At 40.4% G+C, this 22,202-nt stretch overlaps 1 protein-coding gene across 1 annotated transcript in view; it reads right to left on the reverse strand.

The window, feature by feature from the left end:
• Window positions 1–21,677, reverse strand: part of mfng (MFNG O-fucosylpeptide 3-beta-N-acetylglucosaminyltransferase) — a 38,091-nt gene extending 16,414 nt beyond the window's left edge. The window contains exons 1-3 of the mRNA XM_080463509.1: window positions 21,009–21,677; window positions 8,020–8,065; window positions 6,450–6,552 (exon numbers count right to left, since the gene is read on the reverse strand). Coding sequence (XP_080319635.1) covers window positions 6,450–6,552; window positions 8,020–8,065; window positions 21,009–21,368 — 509 coding nt within the window. The 5' untranslated portion in view covers window positions 21,369–21,677. The remainder of the gene's footprint in view (window positions 1–6,449; window positions 6,553–8,019; window positions 8,066–21,008) is intronic.
• Window positions 21,678–22,202: the final 525 nt, after the last annotated feature.

Below are 22,202 nucleotides of genomic sequence, written 5' to 3' on the forward strand. Positions count from 1 at the left end.
CTGTGCTCGAAGAAAAATACATTGTTTTCAAAACGTTGCCGTCTAAACACGAAAAACCTTTCTGAAATGAAAACGCAAAAAAGATGTACTTGCACTTGAAACATTGTTGAGTAAATGGGGCCTGAGTGGAGCTCCATTCTTTGATTGTTCACATCTGTGTCTCTTTAAACAAAGGCCCTGTCCACACAAGCCAAAACAAACTTGTTTTCTCCTCGTCGTTGTTAAAAGAAATTTCCGTCCACATGTCACTATAAACACGGCTCAAAACGATGTAGTACATATGCCAGGCCTTTAGGTGGTGCTGTAACTGCCGCAGAAATACCCCAACAATGCAGAAGAAGAGAGAGAGAGCACTCCTGCTCATCCATGTATTTCAGCAATCCATCATCTCGCCTTATTAAACTGACTAGCATCAGTAGCTTCTGCAGCCATTCTGGAGTCCACCATTGCTGAGGTTGTTAAGTGATGTCACGGAGAGAGCGGACGGGTTATCGGGTCTAGAGGTGAGGCGATGACATCATTGTTGTCCCACAAATAAACATCTCGTATATTAGTCCATGATTTATCATCTGAACCCTTTCTTTGCATTTGCCCGCGACACGTCGGTGTTAATATGAGGCACTCTGTGTTTGATCCGTTTATTATATTAATAATAATAATAATGATAATAATAATAATAATAATAATAATATTAATAATAATAATAACAATAATAATAATAACAATAATAATGGTAATAATAATAATAATTATAATAGGAACTTTATTTATTTAGCACTTTCAAGAACAATTGTTACAAAAAAAGTGCTTTAGAGAAAAAGCACACAAACAAACAAAAAATCAGGCGAGACAGAGAAGACATGCAATCATTAAACGAGAATTTGAGATGGAAATTACAGATGAAAAATTTAGTTGAACCACACTCTGTAGGAGAGAACTGACTGTTATTGATATCCAAATGAATTACATGGACATTCTTTTGCTGATCCTGAGGGGCAGCTGCTCTTTTAATGGCAAGGTCGCAGGTTCAGTCACTCATGTCACTAATTCCACTTCATACATGACCCAAGGCCCTGTTTGCACGACAACGCTACAAGTGAAAGCGCTGCATTTTTGTGGTTTTGCATTTACGCAGCCGTTTTAGTTTTCATGTTGGGCCACTAATGTGTGCTGTTGGTTGTTTTTTGTAACCACACACGCACACGCAAACATTAACAATCTCATGATAAGATCGGGTTCAAAGTGTGACTGTACAGTGGAATAAATGTCTTTAGTATGTGGTTTTGAATACATCTTTGTTCAAGCGTGTGTTTTACGTGGTACAGAAGTGTTGTATTCTTTCCCAAATACAACACATCAATAATTAAGTTATGTTCTTTGAAATAAATTAAAGTAAATTTGCTGCACCAGCTGTGCAGCTCTACTCATCACACAAATTACTCAAAACACACTGCTTGTACCCTACAACCTAGAATGGCCTGTCAGAGCCAGATGCTTCATAGAATCTGAGCGTAATCAGTTCAGGAGGAGATGGAATAGAAAAGCATGTGTATTAACTCATCTCCTGCTGTTTGTGTTTCCTTGACATCAGTCTTCACCTCCTGAAACCCAACGAACACAAAGCAAGAGCTTGCTTTAGCCGGCAGAGTCTACGAAGAGACTGTCCATCTTGTAAACCAGGCCATTAAATTCACGAGATAGGGACGTATTGAAACAACGCCGGGCACCTGCAAGTCGCATCGGTCTTGTAAAGTATGGAGACAGTCAAGGGCAACTTGGTTGGTGCTCCTACAGCTCACTGAAACAATACTTTACTCAAAAGCGATGAGAAAAAATAGCGATTATGTAAAGCATACTTGGATGGTGTTGGGACTGTATGTTACAGAATAAAGCAGAGAAAATGTGAAAATAGAGAAATCATTGCTTATTCCATAAAATAATCTTAAATTGTCTGGTGGGGTTTGTTGGCAACACATAAAAGATTATAAATAAATGGATTACAGTGACATTGTGTGTAACACACTGGTTTGGAGAAAGGAAAATGAGCTGTCTAAGGAGATTGGGGGGAATGAGCTTGACAAGCATGTATTTGGTAAAAAGCTATGCGATCATCTCCAGGAGGCTTTATTTTTTTTTTTCAGTCCATGAGATTGTACCAACAAAAACTGGGAGCAGGAATCATATCAAGCCAAGAGCCAATGGGAACCTCTGAAGAAATACGAGATAAAACTCCAAGGTCATTATCAGAGCCTTGAGTGACAGCAGGTTTCTTACAAGAAAGCCCTGAAGGATTCCACCGCTGAAAGAGAAACGTGGCCGAATGGAAATAGTTTAAATGCATATTGAGGAGCCACAGTGCTTTGGGGAGAATGTCCTTGGACAGACGAGGCAAAGCTGGAGCTTTTTGGCGAGTCACATCAGCTCTAGTCACAGACATGAGAGAGGAAGCTTTCCAAGAAAAGAGCACAGCACCTGCTGTGTAACATGGAGAGGAGGCGCCGGTTATGTTTCCAGGCTGTTTTGATGCATCTGGCACGAGGTGGCTTAAATCAGTGCGGGGCAAAATGAAAGTCTCAAGGCTGTACAGGAATCCTTGGAGTGAAATGTGGCGGCCAGAAATGGAGAGCTCCGTCTAAGTCACAAGCCAAAAAGGGAAACAACCTCAAACACAACAGCTGAAATCACCGAAGAACGGCTAAGAGTAAATGTTGCTTTATTGTGAGGGCTTTTCTGAGCTCTGATCTGAATCCTATTACACACCTATGGAGAGAGCTGAAATATGCAGTCGGCAAAAAGTGTCCTCACAGTTTGGTCTGTAAAAACAGGCACGAGTTACCTGTGGTGCAAAATACAGCAGACAGTGCTCACATCGGAAGGGTCTGAGATAAAGACCCATTGTTTTTATTCATTGGGTCCACTGGTGGGATCGGCACCGAACCTCTTCCTATCGTTGAGACATCATTCAAATCCTCTGAACAAGTTATGAATAAAAAGAATACCTATTAAAATGCAGGGGAAGGACATTGATAGCTTTGATAGTTGTATGGCTTTTCAATGATTCTTTTGTGTGTGAAATGAATAATTGTTATATTGTTTTACATAATGCTGGTTTCGACCTCCTGGTGCTGTCAAGATCAACTAACCAGAGACCGAGTCAAGACCGAAGCCAGAGCAGACCAAGAGAAAGACTTTAAGAGGCAGAGACTGAGTCAAAACCGAGACCAGAGACTCCTAAGACCAAAACAAGACCAAGATTTCGAGAGACACAGACCAAGTAGAGACCAAGATTTTAAGTGGCCAGTGGCCACAACTGAGTCTCGACCTGTCTCGAGTATTACAATACTACCTTTCTCTGAACTTTCAGTGTGCCTGATCCCTCTCCATGATACAAACTTTGGAAGAAGGAAATTTCAGTCAAGTGATGACAAACAGCACCGATTGTGAAGACCTGATGTACAGCAGGATATTGGAACATCTATAAGAAAACAAGTTTTATCACAGCTTGATGCTTCTTTTTATTCTCTGAATATCCTTTTGTCCTCATAGCAATTCTCAATGTATTCTGTTACTGTGTGTGCGATGGAGCCGTTTGATTTCTTCTGCCGTCCTAATGGCTGGACATGATGTCAGGGCCTCACTCCAAAGCAAACTCAGCTCCACTGTCAACATCAGAGTCCAAATTTCAAAGCTGCTGATAGCAAACTGGAGAGCTGCCTCGCATTAATGGCAGCCCAACAACATGAACCAAACCTCCTTCCAAACCAAACAGCCTCGTTTCCCTCTTCAGGGAAACTTCACCGCTACTGGGAGCTTTCTGAGTGGTCCTTGGCATCAAATTGAAAACACACTTTCATTTTCTCTCCCGTCCTCATAAGCCTAAACATGTTTGTCACACACCAAATCCAAGCTGATGAGTTGCATTAGCTTTTTGTTGGTTTATTTTTGTATTGATTTAAGAAGTATAAAACAGAATGCCAAATACAGTTTTTCAAAAGTTGTCGTCGCCAGCTCATTTCCAGTGGGTCGCAAGTCTTTGTCGGAAAAACGGAGGGTTGGTATGATCAGAATCAAGTAAACCTAGTTTTTTTTCAACAACCGCTGCCAATATTGCCTTCGAATCCTAATCTTATCACACTGCAGAAGAAAATCCACCCGGTGAAATAGAGGCAAGAATATGAGATGAGCAGATTTGATTATATTGAGGATGAATGCCCCATTTACACAACATTTCCAAGTGAAAATTCAAAACTTCTGTTGCGTGTTTGGTGTTCGTTAACAAGACAGTGTTGCTCGAAGCCACTGAGAACAGAACTTTTTGAAAACACTTAAACTCTGTCTCCCTGTAAACGGGGGAAAATGCTATATGGTATTGCCATATAAATAGGAAACTTTTCTGAAATAAACAAACGCATTGAAATGTTGTCCTGTGAACTGGTCCTTATGTTGCCCAGTTTTGGTGAACCTATATGAACTGTAGTCTGGAGTTCCTGTTTCTTAATTGACAGCAGTGGCACCAGATGTGGCTTCTAAGGTAGAACTTTTCGAAAACGCTCTGGCTTCGTGAAAACCCGGGGGAAAACATTTTTTTTCAAAGACGCTCCAACTCCACCTCTGTGGAAATGGGGAAAGCGCCACTTTTCTGAGATGCTGCTACTGCGCATGCACGCTACTCCCATAGCAAATAGTTAGGCGAGTAGATGGACAATAACAACAATTCCAGCCTCCAGGGAGTCATGACTCTCAGTCCATATTTCTCCTGGGACTTGTAGTTGAGAGTCACCATTATAGCAGCTTGGTCATCTGTCCATACAAATGTCCGTGTACTCGCCATTGTTAATGTTTATCGGTTGTTGTTCTCTGTGTTCGTGTGTGTGTGGCTTCATTACTCAAAAAAAACAAACAATATCCACCACTGATGGCCCAACATGAAAACTTCTTAGTTTTCACATGTTTATGCCATTTCTGTGCGAACAGACATTGTTTTCTGAAACAAAAATGAAAAAACCGATGCGTTTTCACATGAAACATTCTCGCGTAAATGGGGCCTGTGTCTACTAATGACCTTCAACCAATTATTTGAAACGCTCAAGCCAATGAGGAACCTTAAAGGAGTCATCATGTAGTATTCTTACATATCCTGTTTCCCATAAATTGTCTTTAAATCTTTTTTTTTTATTTATTAGAACAAAAATCTAAAATAGAGCTCGTTCTGACCCTTTCTTATACCGCAACTACTTCTAGAGCAACGCACCATGGAGATTTAAAATGAAATACGGGGTCATTTGTAAATAGGGTTGCCAACTGTCCCTTGACAAATGGAATCTCATTGTCAGCCTTGAATGATGAAATGTCTTGCTCAGAATTTTACTCTGTAACACTGAAATTCAAACAAATACTTAGTGCAGCAAGAGCTCAACAGGAATACCAATGGAGAAATAGGCTGTCTTTACATGATGTAGCGTTGAGCTTTTGAGTTCATGAGTTCAATCTTTTTTTTCTTTCTTACTGGAGCCTGCTGTCATTCACTTGGAGGAACACAAAATTTATGTTTAGAACTTTTCCACAGACTTTCTGTTTGCACTTTTCTTATTGCGCTAAATGTGCATTACTACAGGAATGTTCTGCGTTCTATTGTTTTATTTTATTTTATACAATTTTAAGTAATTTTGTGTTTATTCTGTTGTAATTTAAGCCAGACGGAGTTCTGTTAGAAATAGAAATATGTATTTTTATTCTATGAAGGTTTCTATTTAAGAAAAATACAGATTTTATTCTGTTAATTTCGGTATTTTGCAATAAAACAAAATTGCTTAATAATTTGTTTTTAATGTGTTCATATCACAAATAATATGCGTCTACTAAGATTCAGGTTCAAGTCAGATAGTAAAATAATTGTTTCACACACAGAAAAAAAAGAGCTAAAAGAAAATTGCAAGCCGTTGTGGGGCGCACGCCGTTGTGGGGTGCACACCGTTGTGGGGTGCACGCCGTTGTGGACGATCCTGGTTTGAACAAAGAGCCCCCAAAAAAAAAAAAAAAAAAACTCAGCCACTTTCAAACGCCAAATTTTCAGTGAAGTTTCAACTGAGGTCCAATGCTAACGTGCATGTTTTAAACAAGAAAAATCCGATTTCTGGGTGATGACTCCTTTAAAAGGTATGGGAGTATATATTGATGGACAAAACTCACTAATAGTTGTCGATTATGAATTACTTTGTGAATGATTTCTGAAACCTTTTAACATGTCCTTTCAAGTCAAACTTTTGGTGAATGAACACGATGTGTACATGATAAGGTAATCCTCACTCACCAAACACTTCCTCCATAGCTTTCTACTCTCCCTGCTGCTGTGGAACCACCGTGTCCACTGTGTCATTCAAGTTTAGAATCTTAATCCGATCTGTAATTCAGAGTTGACGGCGTGACATGTGAAGCGTAATCTGTCTCACCTCTTGTTGGAGGCCATGAAACCGTCATACTCTGCAGACATCTTGCAGGACAGAGCCTGCTGACTGTGGTCTGACTGGCAGTCTGTCACCACCATGTTATAACCTGGAGAGAGGGACATAAAGAGAGATTTTTAGTCCATTTACACCCACAGTTGTTGAAGATGGTTTGGTTCCATACATTAATGAATATGTGTTTTTATAGGCCTCTTTCTATATAGCAGCTTCTAAATAAACGAGTGTGTGTTTTTGGAGTGACAAACTAAACCAACCCATGAAAGAAACGAATCCCCCCCCAAAAAAACAAAAAAAACAAGTTAATCTAGTTATAATTGCTTTGATTCTTCTGGTCATGTCATTCATGACATTTTGGACCCTGATTGCAAGTAATTGCTCCCATTCACCCGCCACCATTTTCACTGATGTGGGGTAATAATGTCCAACCTGCAGTCTGAGTTTAAATTGACCGCTCATCAGTTGTAAATTTGGCAATCGGAAATGGGAAGCCTGTTTGAATCGAACATCAAATGCTTCCAATATTACCATAAACGTTGAGTGGTCAATCTGTAACAGCACCATTTAGAGCCGCATTGCGTTCAGAATGCTAATTTGCAGCAACAGTATGCACAGAGGGACGTTTGAGGCCTGAATCACCACATATCTGAGAGCACACACGAGGATATTTTCCAAAAGTGTTCATAGCTCATGTGCACTGGGGACACTTTTTAGTTTGGTATCACATGACTACATTTTATCTGTCAACAACACACAATGCCAAAACCCTGTAGCAGCCAACACTGTGCTAAAAGCCAATAATGTAAAAGCTACATGAAAAGATCAGCGCTCACCTTGACTCCATGTAAGCTAAAAAACAAGCCAGAAATCTTGACACCCAACTTAAAAGGTATTACTAAATCTCACATTAACCACCTGAAAAACATCGCGAGCTCGTCGGCTAGATCACTGTAACAGGTCTTCGCAGGTCGTTTCTGCCATTTCCATGGAAAAACAACAAATCATTTTCAAAACGCTGCCGTGAAAATGCAAAAACAGTGTTTCCTCTTGAAACGTTGTATAAACGGGGCCAGAATGATTCTGACAAACTATGTTGGCAGGTGAGCTGTCACACTGTCACTTTATTTGTTACACATTCACAGTCCTGAACTACATCATAGTAATATTTTTTTTTTTTTTACAATGTCCGGATAGCGTAAGTCCGCCTCTCGGATTCAAAACCAATTGTTGGTCTTAGTTCCATTCTCTTCCTTCGCCTTAAGTGTTGCGTCCTGTGCAAGCCACCATGTGGTGAGAATGTCTTTGTTAAATAAATAATTGTGTAAACTTTTAACTATCTCAGGTCTGTTGTTCTTCAGCCAGCCACAGTTTAGGAAACACGCAGAACATAGAGAAAAAACATTTAACATTGTGAAGCACCAAAAAGATGATTGTGTCCACTTACAATCATTAAAACCGAACCAAACAGGATGCGTCTGCACTGTTGGTCATTTTAATCCTCATCTACATGTGACAACCAGACTCATTCTATGAATGAGATTTGGAGTTCGCTGCTTACCTTCAGAACTTAAGTCCTCATCCTCCGTGTCTGTGAAAATGAACGTCTGCAAACAAAAGAGAAATAATTGGATTTAACGAACACTGGCTTTGATTATGCTGCAGCCGTCATTTCTCCACATCTGTAACAAATTGTGCTGAAAGCTCACTCATTAGGGAAGGAACACGCATGTACACACACACACACACACACACACACACACACACACACACACACACACACACACACACACACACACACACTGATGAAAATACACGCCCGTGCATCATGCACTCGTGGGATCAATATCATTTTGGAGGGAGCAAATTGAATGTGACAAAAACAAGGTTTCCCGCTGTGAGCTAAAACAATGAGTCACCACACACACACACGCACGCACGCACGCACACACACACACACACACACACACACACACACACACACACACACACACACACACACACACACACACACACACACACGTGCAAACCAATAAACTCGAACAGATACTCGGTAGAGTGCAGACCTTCGCCAACGCCACAGTTTTTTGCGGAACCGAATTAGCATTGCTAGCATGAACGCCATTAGCTCATACCGATGCTAACTAGGAAGGTCACGTAGCTACACTGTATGAAACACTGAACATCTCCATGGCAACGGACGCTGATCTCCTTTGAGAACCTCCATGAGGTTTCACTACCGCAACTGCCGTATGGAGAAGCTAGCAGAGTACAACGAATTGCGCCGTCACTTCGGCAGCTTGGAGGAGGAGAAGAAGAAACTCCTGAGAGAGACGCAGGAGGAGCTCGAGGCCGTGAGAAACAGTCTCCAGTCCCACCAGGCTGAAACTGCTCGCATCATCTTCAACAACCTCAAAGAGCAGTTTCTCAACCTCCACATCGAAGTGAGCCAGAAGAGCGAGGAGGTAAAAATGTTAAACACCCTCATGGAGACCATTAAGAACAGGAGGAAGCGGTGGCCACTATGCGGTAGAAGGAGGCCGCAGCTAAAGACGCTCTCCCAAACACCCATGAGAGAGGACAGTCAACATCTCACTGAATGAGCTCACCTCCAACAGTTCATGGGAGAAGGACAAGCTAAAGAAGGCAGAGAAGAAAGCACAAAACAAGGCCGCCAAGAAGCGAGAGAAAGAGAGGAGGGACAGGAGGGAGTGAAGGACTGGAGACAAAGAAAACTATTTTATGCATTCCATTTTAAGCTTGTTGGTTTCATAATACAATGATGTTAAGTGTCTTTGACTGTCTTAAAAAGCGCTATACAAATCAAATGTATTATTATTATTATTGTTTATTATTATTATTATTATTATTAATATTATTATTATTATTATGATCATCAAATGGTCAATCAGTCAGAGACCAAGAACCACATCATACATAAAATTACAAACAAAATTGCTCTCTCATACAATCACCAAATGACAGAAAACACACACACACACACACACACACACACACACACACACACACACACACACACACACACACACACACACACACACACACACACACACACACACCCACACAAACACAGAGTGATAGATAGATAGATAGATAGATAGATAGATAGATAGATAGATAGATAGATAGATAGATAGATAGATAGATAGATAGATAGATAGATAGATAGATAGATAGATAGATAGATAGATAGATAGATAGATAGATAGATAGATAGTGACATCTGGTGGGTTGAGGTTGTAAATGACTGCATAAATGTTCTCCAAAAATATTTTCTCCACAAACTATGTCATTAAGCAGAAACAATTTCAGTACCTAGTTGTGGCAGATTGTAAGATTAATTGCATGATAACAGCTGCTAATCATAATATGATTGGACAATAAACAACAATGGGTAGTCATCTAATACTGGCAGATTTATTTGTAAAGATGCCTCAAGCTTTTTGGCTTTTTGTTGTTCCTCCTGCCTGAAGATCTCTTTTTGAATTTTCCGAGCAGAGCAAAACCCTCCTGTTGCACCTTCCGCTTGCATCTTTGCAGCACATGAGTCAGTGACACCGGGGAGCCATGCGCAAGGGGCTCGGCGAAGCAACTCTTGCATCACATTCCTTCTCCACGGGGTTCCTTCAAGCTGCACCGCGCCGTGTGTTCGATTCTCTCTGCCAGTAAAGCACTAAGTGACCTCAGAGTCGGACATGAAGGAGGAATAAAAGGGAGATGATACATGTGCCATGAGTGTGTTGATGAGTTTTATGGAGATGTCACCTGTGACAGTGAAGATAGTCCTGTTTGAGTTTGTATATGGAATGAGAGGGAAGGATTTTCCCACCGTAAAGCAAACTCTAAATGACGCGTGCTTGTGTGACTTAAGAGATGTGTCTGACTGAAGACCCTGTTTAAAAAAAAAAAAAGCAAATGCCAAGGGATTCCAATCACATACAGTATGTCTAATTCAACATGTCTGAAAATTTTTGGAAAAAGTAAAACTTCTTTAATTCTACCACTTCACTAATATTCAATAATTACATTTCATAATTATCCTGTCTATTATTTACTTACAATAATGTTCAGCACTTGTTTGTCTCGTCTTTTCATTTATTTGCAGAATATTTGTACATGATTACTTTGTTACATTGTTAATAATTAACATGTCCATCAACTGTTTTTAAATCAGATCAAATTATGTTTTTTGGAATGACTGCTGCCGGCTTTAAGTGCAAACATGGAATACCAATCCAGGCTTCAACATATCCATGAGACTATAAAACTACAATCTGCTCAATCTGTAGAACCCTTTTAAGAAATATATAAAAGTATGAGATTATTTTGCACATAATAGGTCAATTTAAGTATTTTGACACTTATGTAAGAGGCTGCAGGTGGGGCAGTGGTCAGTGCTCACGCCTCACAGCAAGAATCTCATGGGGTCAGATACATTTCTATGTGGAGTTTGCATGTACTCACAGTCCAAAAAGCAGTATAGAGGAGGAATGAATGAAAATACAGTAAGAAAAAAATAAAACATTTTTCACTGTGGCCACCAGAGAGCAGCATATATACTTGACATGATCACTGTTGTGAAGGAGCCAAATTGTGATCAGGCACTTTAATAAACAGGATTGAAGAGAATTGTAGCAGCTCATTTGAACCAAAGGACACATTGTATATCTTAGATTTTAATCAGCATGCTGCAGTCATGAAGAAATTTGGAAGAAATGCTTAATAGTACAGAGACATTGAGTAAATTCAGCTGACATAAATGTTACGCGTTATTGTTGTGCGTGTTTTTTTTTTAAAGATGGCTGTGTTTTAATTAACACTCTATTACAAGCATAGATCAATACAAACCTAAAAACCAAACAACCAATGTCATTTGGGACATTCCTTCATGTCATATTCGCCTTAAAGACAGGTTTTATACATTGCTTGTTGTTCATAATCTAGTGTTGTCATTTTCAGTGTTGTAGTTGGTACAATTTATTGCATTATCTTTCCAGTTGTGCTTCTTGGAGTCTGATTATGTGTGTTAGCTTTTCTATTAAAAATATTTCTTCCACGATCTTTAACCACTGATCCTTTATCGGTGGCGTTTCCTTTCCCCAAATTCTCATGATTGTGGTCTTACTTACGACTAACAATATCTTTAACCAGATATTTGTCATTGTGTGGGTTTTCCAAAGGTAAAGTATTACACAGCTGTTGGGAAGCTGTGTGTGATATTACATGGGGATTAAAACTAATATATTTGGGCTAAAACACTTCTTTTTAGAATGGATGGCAAGAGAAAGTTTTAAAAAAGGTAACATGAAACTATAAAATGAGCTGGTCCATAACCATATTACTGGAGGATGAATATTCTGACTGGATCCACTGTGACATCAAAGTGATGAATCGCTCGTGCATATTTACCTTTTTTCTAGCTTAATCACAAGTAGCATGCTGCATCTTGCTGAGTCATGCTAATGGTGCCTTGCTAAGTTGAGTGAAAGTTAAATCAACAAGGTCAGGATGAGCTGCCTGCTAATATGAGAGATGCGGAGGAACGACATTCATGTAATGACAGAAGTAAAACCTTATTATTGTTTTTCTGTTTCCAGCTAATCTTCCTCGTGTCAACAAAGCGTAGAGTACACAAAACCTTCCTTTAAATGCAGATGTTTGGTGTTATTCTTTGTAATTCAATGACAGAACACGTGCAATCGAAAAATCAAATGTATTCACTTAAATTCTGAATTAGCATGCATCTTAGGCCCGGTTTACGCAACGTTTTTGAGTGAAAACCGGAAACTTGGGTTTCGTTTTGGGCGTCCGTTGACGTGACAACGGTGTTTGGAGCAAATGAAAATGCACCTTTTTGAAAATGCCTCCCAAGATGGAACTTTTTGAAAATGCTCCGACTGTGACTCTGTTGCTGTGGAAACAGGGAAAACTAAAATTTCTTGAACTGCTGCTACAGCCGTAGTAAATAGCTGTTCTGCACATGCTAGCGAGTCGTAGCGTTATGTACAATAGCAACGTTTTTCTCCAGAGCGTCATGACTCCCAGTTCATATTCTCCTGGGACTTGGTAGTTTTATAGTTGACAGCCACCCGTAATAGAAATCCAACTTTGTTGTCTGTCCATATGAATATCTGTGTACTCACTCACTTATTGTTTATAGCGTATCGTTTTCGGCTTGCACATGAGTGTGTGTGTGGTTTCATTCCAAAAAACAAACAACAGCACCCACTAGTGGCCTGCCACGCTTACTACAATGTTTTCAGCATTTCTGCTGTTTCCAACTTTTTCTGAAACGAAAGCACAAAAATTACGTATTTTCACTTGAAAATTTGCGTAACCGAGCCCTTAGGGTATCCGACCTATGACAACATTACAAACGGAGGTTAAAATGGTGGGGTCAGGGCCACCAGTTCATTCAACAAGTGGAAGCTCAACTCAACAGAGATCCTGAACTCAAATTATACACAAGGATACTAGACGTCTCTTGGGATGACCAAAGCATCATGAATGCGTCATCCGGAACACCCTCAATGGGGCTCTGAATTCACTTGGGGGATTCTCATCAGGGATGGTGTTGAGTAGAAGGGTAATTAGTGCTCTAACTTTTAGTGCTTTGAAACCTGACTCTGAGACGTTACTTCTTGGGAGCAAGAAATACAAGCAAAGTCAAGCTGTTCTGGTGAGACGGATGTGGGGTCTTACTGGTTGGCAATGACTGGTGTCTCTGAGACGGTCGGAGGAGAGACAAATCGTTCGCTACCTAAGTAGCCACACCTGCTCTGTATGGTGTGACCCCACAGAAAAGCTACAGTACCACAAAAACCTAACGCTTCTCCAATAAAAAGTGGTCAGAACTTCCAGTCCGTCACACAGTGTAATGAACAAACCATCGTTAGAATTGGACCGTCGGGAAATGGTCTAGACTGGATGCATTGAGTTTTCAGGAAAAAACAACCAGAGCAGGTTGTCTTCCAGTCACAATGTTGCAGGTTCGATTCCCCACCTCCCGCTGACCATGAGTCGAAATGTTCTTGAGCAAGACACTGAACCCCAAATCACTACCAATGGCTCTTGCATAGCGATCATCACCATTGGTGCGTGCGTGTGTCTTTAGTTGCTTTTCCATGAAACCACCGTCTTTACCGGTCGAACACTGCAACTTAAGACCACCATTTAGAGCCAAGACCACGATAATCTCACTATTGTTTTCTTTCTTCAGGAATGGCTGAAAATCACAGTGTGTAGTGGCTATAACTCGCCACGTGTCTTTTTGGCACACATGCACAGTCTGACTGGAGCAGCCCCTATGTGTGTGTTTGAATAAATATGTCTGCATTACTCTCTGTGCGTCTCTATAAGTATCTGAGTGACTAATACTGAAGACATTCTCTCGTCTGCATTTCGAGCTGTAACTATTGTTTCATTGCACTAATCCATTTCATTCATCAAGCCTTCATACTCTCTCATACTCACACACTGACACTAAACACCCTCTAAATCTTCACTCTGGTCATTTCAATAACGAGGGAGCTCTTCCCTCCTTCACTCGTCCTCCCAGAGGGTCCTTTTCCTCGCCCCCTCCATGTCGTCTTTCCATCATTTAAGGACGAGTAATGAGATACCTGGATCAAGCCTCCTCTCCACTATCACCACGACAACCGCTGCCACCTACGCTACTAAATCCCCTCGAGAAGGAAGGCGCCGTCGCAATTAGTATCCTCTCCTCTGGCCATAACTCAGACGAAACTGCCAGCACTGAAATCAGCCAGTGCTGAGGAACAAAAATGGCGGCACCCAAGATCGTCGCGGCTCGTAAACAGAGTTTGGGAGGACGTTTCATGGAGGTTGGGCAGGGATGTATAAATCTCGACTTGTTTTTTACACTGTTAATGGGCCATTAAGTGAGATTTGTACGACCCTGTTATAGAAAATGACTGCTATATATCTCAATAAGGAATCTGATCAATGTTTTTTTTTTTTTTTCTGAGGTTCTGCTTCTTGTACGCAACTTTGCTGAAAGCAAAAAGCTAAATCTTAAAATTTTCCTAATTAAGAGGATTTAATTACTTTGTATGTTAGGGGTGTTCATGGTTTAAAGGGGACACCGGACAGACACAAGAAGCTTGTACTCTACAAAAAGATCTCTTTGGTTATCAGGGGGGAATCGAGTATTTCGTCTAGTTGGTCTCACAACACCTCCAGGAGTCTGGACAGTCGCTCCCCTGACGCCACGTCTCAATGTTACTACACAGCTCCACCAACACTCAACAAGCCGTCAACAAGCCCACGCTCTGTTTATTCCAACTTCTCCAGCAATGCACCATGTCATATACCCTGAACTAGAAAACCACGTAGAAATGAAAGCCCAAACAATCCTGCCCACTTCAAGAAGCAGAACACATGAACTGAAAGATAGTGCAACTTTTTTTTTTAAAACACTCCAAGTAGATGGGCAATAACAACAACAACAACAGCAGCAACTCGTGGTCCAACTTGCTAACTACAAACGTATTCAGTGTTTCTGCGTTTTCACTTGAAACGTTGTTATGGAAACGGGGCCTAAACTCCCACATTGCTCCCAATGGTGGCTGAGCACCTTTCCTGGCATTCCTGTGGGAATGGGTTAATAATATCATTAATATAAAGTGCTTTGGTGCTGTTGAAGTTATTAATAAGTTAAGTTACCTTTTCAAGTATTAAAAAGCCTCACGTTCCTCTTGATAGAAGGTATTAAAAATAGGTGGTTGATTCGTTACTTGCAACCAGGATTTAAAAAGACTATTAAATATCACTTGGGTACATAAACAACAGAGAATACCAAACAGTATCAAGAATCTCCTTTAACTTGCAGAGGAAGTTATTTCAAGAGTAAGGATTAGAAGATTTTTGGCTCAAAGAAATCAGTAAAAACCTTTTGACTGTGATAAAAATATTTCTTGGCAAATATAATCCACAAGCAGTGACCTTCTTGAGTCTTGGCACTACCAAAACAAACAGTAACTACATACAACCTGATCTTAAAACCAAACATGCTGTTCTGTGAATGTGTTAATGAGATGACACGGTGACTCCGTGAGTAAATATTAGTGGAGGAGGCCATACGCAAGACCAGGATCTCCACCTTTATGCATATATGCATGTATTTCATGTTAAAACAGAAAATAAATTGGAATTTATTCAGTTGTACAGATTTCATGTCTAACACTTCAATTCTTTTGCTTTTTACAATTCCTTGTTGATCTTTTTGGTCTAGTTCAATCACATCGGTAGAAAGGACCTCAAATGTTCCAAACAATTGCAATATGAAGTTGCAAACAATGTAGAAGCTCATTTGGGAAGAAAGAAAATGAAATTTGCATCTTATCAGTCAATGATGCTTAACGCTACAAAGATAAATACTGCTTCTTAAATCAATGATATTCCTTTTTATTCTGGAGAAGTAGAGAAAATAAATGAACATGTCTCTCCTCTTCTCACAAAACACGTAAAAACGTGTTGAGGATTTCAGCTGTTTGCCTGTTTAGTTTTTATATAGGGAATTGAAGTGCCATTTGTCAAACCAGATACAGTATCAAATGAAATTCTTGCTGACACGTATTGATCAACTCTTCATGATCAACTCCACCAGTGTTGCCCCGCTGAGGCCAAACTGTGGAGTCCTGCAGTGACTTCAGGGGGCGGGACATCCAGCAGAGCTATAACTCTGACATACCATTATCCAGAAGAGGCTGTTCGCTGCAGATAACTGCTCAGAGACGTTCGTGCACCTTAAATCTGCCAGAAAAGTTTGAGGGATTTCAGCAAATCGTCAGAAGGCAAAGTTTCACTCAGAATGTTATCCAAAACTGCAGTAAGAACAGCCTTCACAGCTATAACTATCTCCATATAACCGCGTCGGCAGAGCAAGGCGCCACTTTCACATGAAATGTTTCAACATTGAGTGCCACAAAGTCTTTAGCAAGAATTTTGATCACTGTGAGAAAAAGTTACATTTAAGCTCGTCTACTGCAACATTCATGTGAATTTTAGCAGCTAAATTAAAGGTCCCATATTATGTCGTTTTTCAACAATCTCACATATGTGTCCGAGGTCCAACAACATTGTATTCAAAGTGTATTTCTCCAAATCCAGCCTTGGTCCTGAATTTCATCCAGTCTAAAAGTCCCTCTGCTGAGTTCTACTGAGAACAGGCTGATTCTGTGTCTGTGTCTATCCACGCCTACTCCAGGCCCGTCTTGGGTAAAAGAGCTTTCCGAGGTTTTAGATTACCGTATTTTCCGGACTATTGAGTGCACCTAAATATAAGCCGCACCCGCAAAAAAAAAAAAAGTACACATATAGGCCGCACTTGACTTATAAGCTTTGTAACAGAATTTCATTGCAGGAACACGGGGATTGCTCATATTTTCATCAATTCCCTGAACTCCGTCTTTCATAGTGCTGGAAATTCCTGCACACAGCACTGTGTGCGTGTGCGCGTCGTCCGCCTGCTATGGAGAAAGACAGACACAGAGGGAGAGAGACAACGAAGAGAGAGAGAGCGACTAAACCACTAAACTCATCCTTTTGGGGCAATTTTGGCCGAATGACCCATCTGGAGCAGCCTCACAGAGCAGTACTTAGGGAGGAGCTGCTGGGGACTGAGGGACTTGCTCAAGGACCTATGGTACATGTTTGTGGTGACTGTGGGAGGAAACCAGAGTACCCAGAGGAAACCCAGGCACAGACGGGGAGAACATGCAAACTCCACACAGAAAGGCCCCAGCTGGATTTGAACCTGGGCTATCTCACTGTGCCACCGTGCAGTCTTTTGTTAGTCTTGTTATAACATGGCTAATGGACTTCACTTATATAGTGCTTTTCAACAGTCGCAAGAGGAAGTCGGCCGTCATTTAACAGGGAAACCAGTTAAACTGAAACACCGGTACAATGCGTTAATGTTTACATTGGATTTGTTGTAGAAACGTTGTCATTAAAGCAATTTAAACCAGGATCTGGCCCAGAGGGAGAGGATCCTCAGAATGGTGATTTTAAAATGATTGTGTGTCTGAATACGTTACTTAGTTTGGTCGTATATGTTGTTACACTTTCTACGAAGTAGGTAACGCTAGCTCCTGCTAAATATAATGGGAACTGTTTTGGTTTTTCATATTGTATTGAATTTATTTCTTCACGCCGGTTATCTTTGTAAGTTTTTATCTACTTGTGGGAGGGTCAAAGGGAGTATGAACTACCAGAGGGAGTGGCCATTTCCCCGCATGATGTCATTAAGGGAAAATCTCCAATTCGCCTGTGCGAGCACTCATTCGCTAAAAACTGGAGCAAGCAAGTGAGAGAGATGACAGACTTTCTTCACTTCTGGGGCATCATACACCCGCTATGAGGACACATAGCACTGTTGGAAAACCATCATCAAGTGAATTTTGCATAATATCAAAGCTTTCCTGCAACATATTGTAGCATGTTAGCATCATAAAAAAAATACATATTGATAAATGAAGACAAATAGATGAAGATAAAATAGATAAAGAGTTAAATCTGTTGGTGTTGCATATAAAAGTGCACATAATGATGACATTTGCATTATGAGTGGCCAACTTTTAACCTTTCAGCCTGATTTCAATGTTTCTTTGGGTGTCAGATTATATCTCATCAGCAAGGTTGTGACAGAGAATTATTGGAGGAAGTTCAAAGTGAGGTGATAATGTCGGATATTCCTAATATATATTTTGCGTGAAGCTGACACAGTTTCTGTCCTGTTACAAGTCGTAAAGACGTGAGATGCTATATTTTGTAACAATGAAAAACCTTTTCTTGAGCGTGTTGTGGGTGTTTATGTAAGTGAGATGAAATTCTACAATCAGCTTCTCCGCTTCCTGTTCTGTGAGCTGCTTCCGTTTCAGTATTGTTGAAAGAGTCGCAGCACCGCGGCTGTTTCCCCTCGGCCCAGACAACCTGCCTGCGCTGCTTCCTGTGTGTGTCTGCATTTGGTATATACTTGCATCGTTACTCATGCGTTCAGATCTTTGAACGTCGCCTTCAATTTGCACCTTACAAATATCAGCTGACCGAGTTACTGAGAAATCCAAAAAAGGAACAAGCGTGAGTTTTGGCTGTGAAAGAGGAAGAGACTTTCAGATAAGTTCCCCTTTCACTCTGAGATGACTCTTCTTCATTCAAATGAGCAAACTCTCAGTCATGTGAAGCAGAAATGAAGTTAGGAGATCCAAGACTGGGTTTATTTCAAAAAGTAAAGCGTCCACACAATTCAAAATACACATTTTGTTATTTTTTGATGGGTGTTGCTTCATTTCTAGTGATCTAACACTCACTCTCTCATTCTCGCTCATAACATTTCAGATCCATTGATCCAGAGATCAACTCATAGCCGATTGCACTGGCCAGGTTGGGAAATTCAGATCAAAGACGCTGAAGGAAAAAGCCAAATCCTGTTTTTGACAGACAATGTGTATCTTGATTCCACGAAGCCTCACAGATAAGTTAAATGTCAAGAGAGAGAGAGAAAATCTAATGAATTGATCTTTAGCAGATCTTCGAACTGTCGTTCCTGCTAGTAAAGCAAGTGTAAACACTGGATTAACATGCTTGTGTTGTCTCTGTTCCTGCACCTGATCCTCTTGTCTTGGATTATCCGCAGTAAGAGCTGTTAAACGGCTGTTAAAAAGGCTTTCTGACAGTTGTTGTTTTTTCCCCACCTTCTTTTATTTGAATAAATGATGGAATCGTTATTAAATCCCGAGGCCATTCCAATGACAGACAGAAAATCAGTAGATCAGACAAGCAGCACTCAGTATGAATGCTGTTAATCCAGAGGTAGCCCACAGGGACCCTGAAAGTATCCATAAGGGAATCGTCTTAAACAAGGGTGTCAAACATAAGGCCCGTGGACCAAAACCAGCACTCAAGAGGTTCCAATCTAGTCCACCAAACCACCAAGTAAAAAATCTTTAAGATCTCAAAGAAATCATTGAGTTTTCTTAGACAAATTTCTTAAGAGCAGCTATCAAACAAGCCTCAAAGACCGGGTGAATTGTCAGGGTGAATTTGTAAGAACAGGCTTAATTCAGCATCTACAGGAGACGGTTTTTTTGACAATTCACTGTATTTTGCAAATTAAAGTTTCATTAAAATTGGCTTCATGTTGAGACTGTGGTCATTTTCATCAGGTATACTCTGTCCCACAACAGAGAAAAACTTGAAAGTTAAATCTAAAGGTTATTATAGCACTATTTCACTGGTCCGGTAACTCAAGATGAATTCGGGTGGCGTGTGGCCCCTGAAATATACTGAGTTCCTGCATTCAAGAAAGTCCTCATTTTGGGGGTATTTGATTGTGCCAGTCCCTTATATGAACCGTGCATGTTTGACAAATGTTCATTTCACTGAATTGTGGAAGAATAATCAATCACACTTGAAATGGCACAATAAATTCACACTTTAAATGTTTAAAACACACCCCTCAGTCTATTAGCAGCAGTGAGTGAAAGTAAGAAATATAAAGATGTACAAAATCTAACAGGTGATTCACAAACAACCACTTCAAATGTTCTCATTCGTTCAAATCTATAAAGAAACACATTGAGAAAATAATAATTAAGAGATATGTTCACGGACTTTCAAAACCAATTGCCCTCCACAGATGTAGTTAAAGGGGCATGTTTCTTCCTCTGATAAATCATTGTTAGAACTTGTTTCAGTCTCCTCATGTTCTTAAATATAATTGCAATTATTGAGTAAGTTTGCAGGAAGTCGCCTGTAGAATTGGTCGAACTTGCCTTAATCTTTAAAAGGACTGATGATACTTTGGTTTTATGCATTTATTGAGTCTGTTGACCGACTGGAGAGTCCATCTCACGTCACATGTGCAGAAGAACTATTTACCACCGTGGCGTGCCAGCGCAGTAGTAGCATTTCAGAAAAGTTGCGTTTCCCCGTCTATCAGGACAAGGAGTCGACTGTAAAGGGAGCCTGAGTATCTTAAAATCAGGGGCTGCGATTGAAAGAGGGCACCATCCCTAATCTGCAGTGTGCCACCCAATTCTCATAAGATAACAATCATTGTGCGAAAGCATCAACTTCTCATGAAGTAATTTGAACAGAAAATGTTTGACTCAATTATATCCTTGGACTTGCTTTGATGAAATAATAATACTTTTTTTTTTTTAAAAAACTCTTGCTACTGAGAGAAACATGTTTAAGAGAGCAATGGAACCAAGAGGAGACCTGATGTGAAGTGTGAATTGCATAACAGAAGCCAGATGAAGGGATCAATACACAAAGTGGGCAGTTAAAAAGTTTATTTCCATCAGTAGTCTAAATATTAACACCTGTTGTTATGGATGTTAAGCCCCCCTGGGTGTGCTACGGTTCCCTTTAACAAAACTTGTTTCGTTATATATTTTATTATATTCTGCTGTAAATATGAGGGTTTTTTTTTGCAGGTTTCGAATGAATCCAGACGTTGGACGTTTGCGTTAAAAACAAAAAAACTAAATAAAAGACACTCACATGCGTTTTAGTCCTGGAGATCCAAGTCTCTAAAAGCAGCGTCAGACGCGTCTTGTGGAACCTGCCGGTGGTTTTCACGGCGATGTAGATGTCCTCTTGCTTCAATTCAGGCTGTGTGACCGGGGCGACCCTTAAAGGGGGGCCCCGGTCCCCTTGCGTAAAGTGCGCATCGTTTCCATCGCCCCCGGAGGTGGACGAAGGATTGTGGATGGAGCGGAGGAGCGCACCCGAGGACAGCGGCTGCTTCACCACGACCAGTTTGTTAAGGGTGCTGGTGCGCAGCTGGAAATCCACGTAGAGAATGATGAAGAAGGTGAAAATCAACACGGGAAACCTCCGACAAATCCATCTTTTATACATTGTAGTAAAAAAAAAAAAAAAAAAAAAAAAAAAAAAAGTTAGATCCGCTTTAAAAACGCGCCTTTGCTTTCCTCATTTCTACTTAAAGCGATTCCTCTTCCGTCTTTATATCTAAATTACAGTTCCTTGTTAATCAATCTAAGATATATTGCCAGTTTAGATCGATTATTATCATTATTTTAGTCATAAATAAAGGTAGTTAGTATAAATCTGCCCGGCTTAAGGAGGCGCATTTTCTCTCAATTTCTGCGTAAAAGTCACCAGCAGTGAGATCTATGGCTGAGCCTCAGTGGCAGCTCAGCCCACACTGACATTAGTGTCATATAGTAAAAACCACGTCAAAGGAGTTCCTGTCGCTCTTTCAAAACAAACAGCACCCAAACACCTGATTTAAGTCTAATTTGGAGAGTTCGAATGAACACCGAGTATGAGTGTGGTGTACTGGATGTAATTCACTCTCCACTGTTGTTATGCTTTATTGGAGATCCGCTGATTATTGGCTCACATTGCAAATACCTCAGTTCACAGCCAGGTTTAGGTGCAGATTTTGCATGTTCTCCCTCTGCTTGCATGGATTTCTCTCCTTGGACCATCAGATTTGTCTTTTCACTTTGTCTTTTTTGTTTGTTTGTTTGTTTCTTGCAAGAAAAAAAAAACCAGGGGTTTTAAATATAAGGCCCTTCGGCCCCAACTGGCTTTATGTTGAGCTTGTAGTCATTTCAAGTAATTGTTTGGTTTTGTGAAAATATCGACATTTTTATCATATAGACTGTGCACCACAAAAAAGTTAAAATCTAAAGGTTCTTTTTTACCAATTCCAGATGAAATTGGGCT

Source organism: Lipophrys pholis (genome assembly GCF_963383615.2).
Source record: "Lipophrys pholis genome assembly, chromosome: 5".
In the NCBI taxonomy this organism is placed as follows: Eukaryota; Metazoa; Chordata; class Actinopteri; order Blenniiformes; family Blenniidae; genus Lipophrys; species Lipophrys pholis.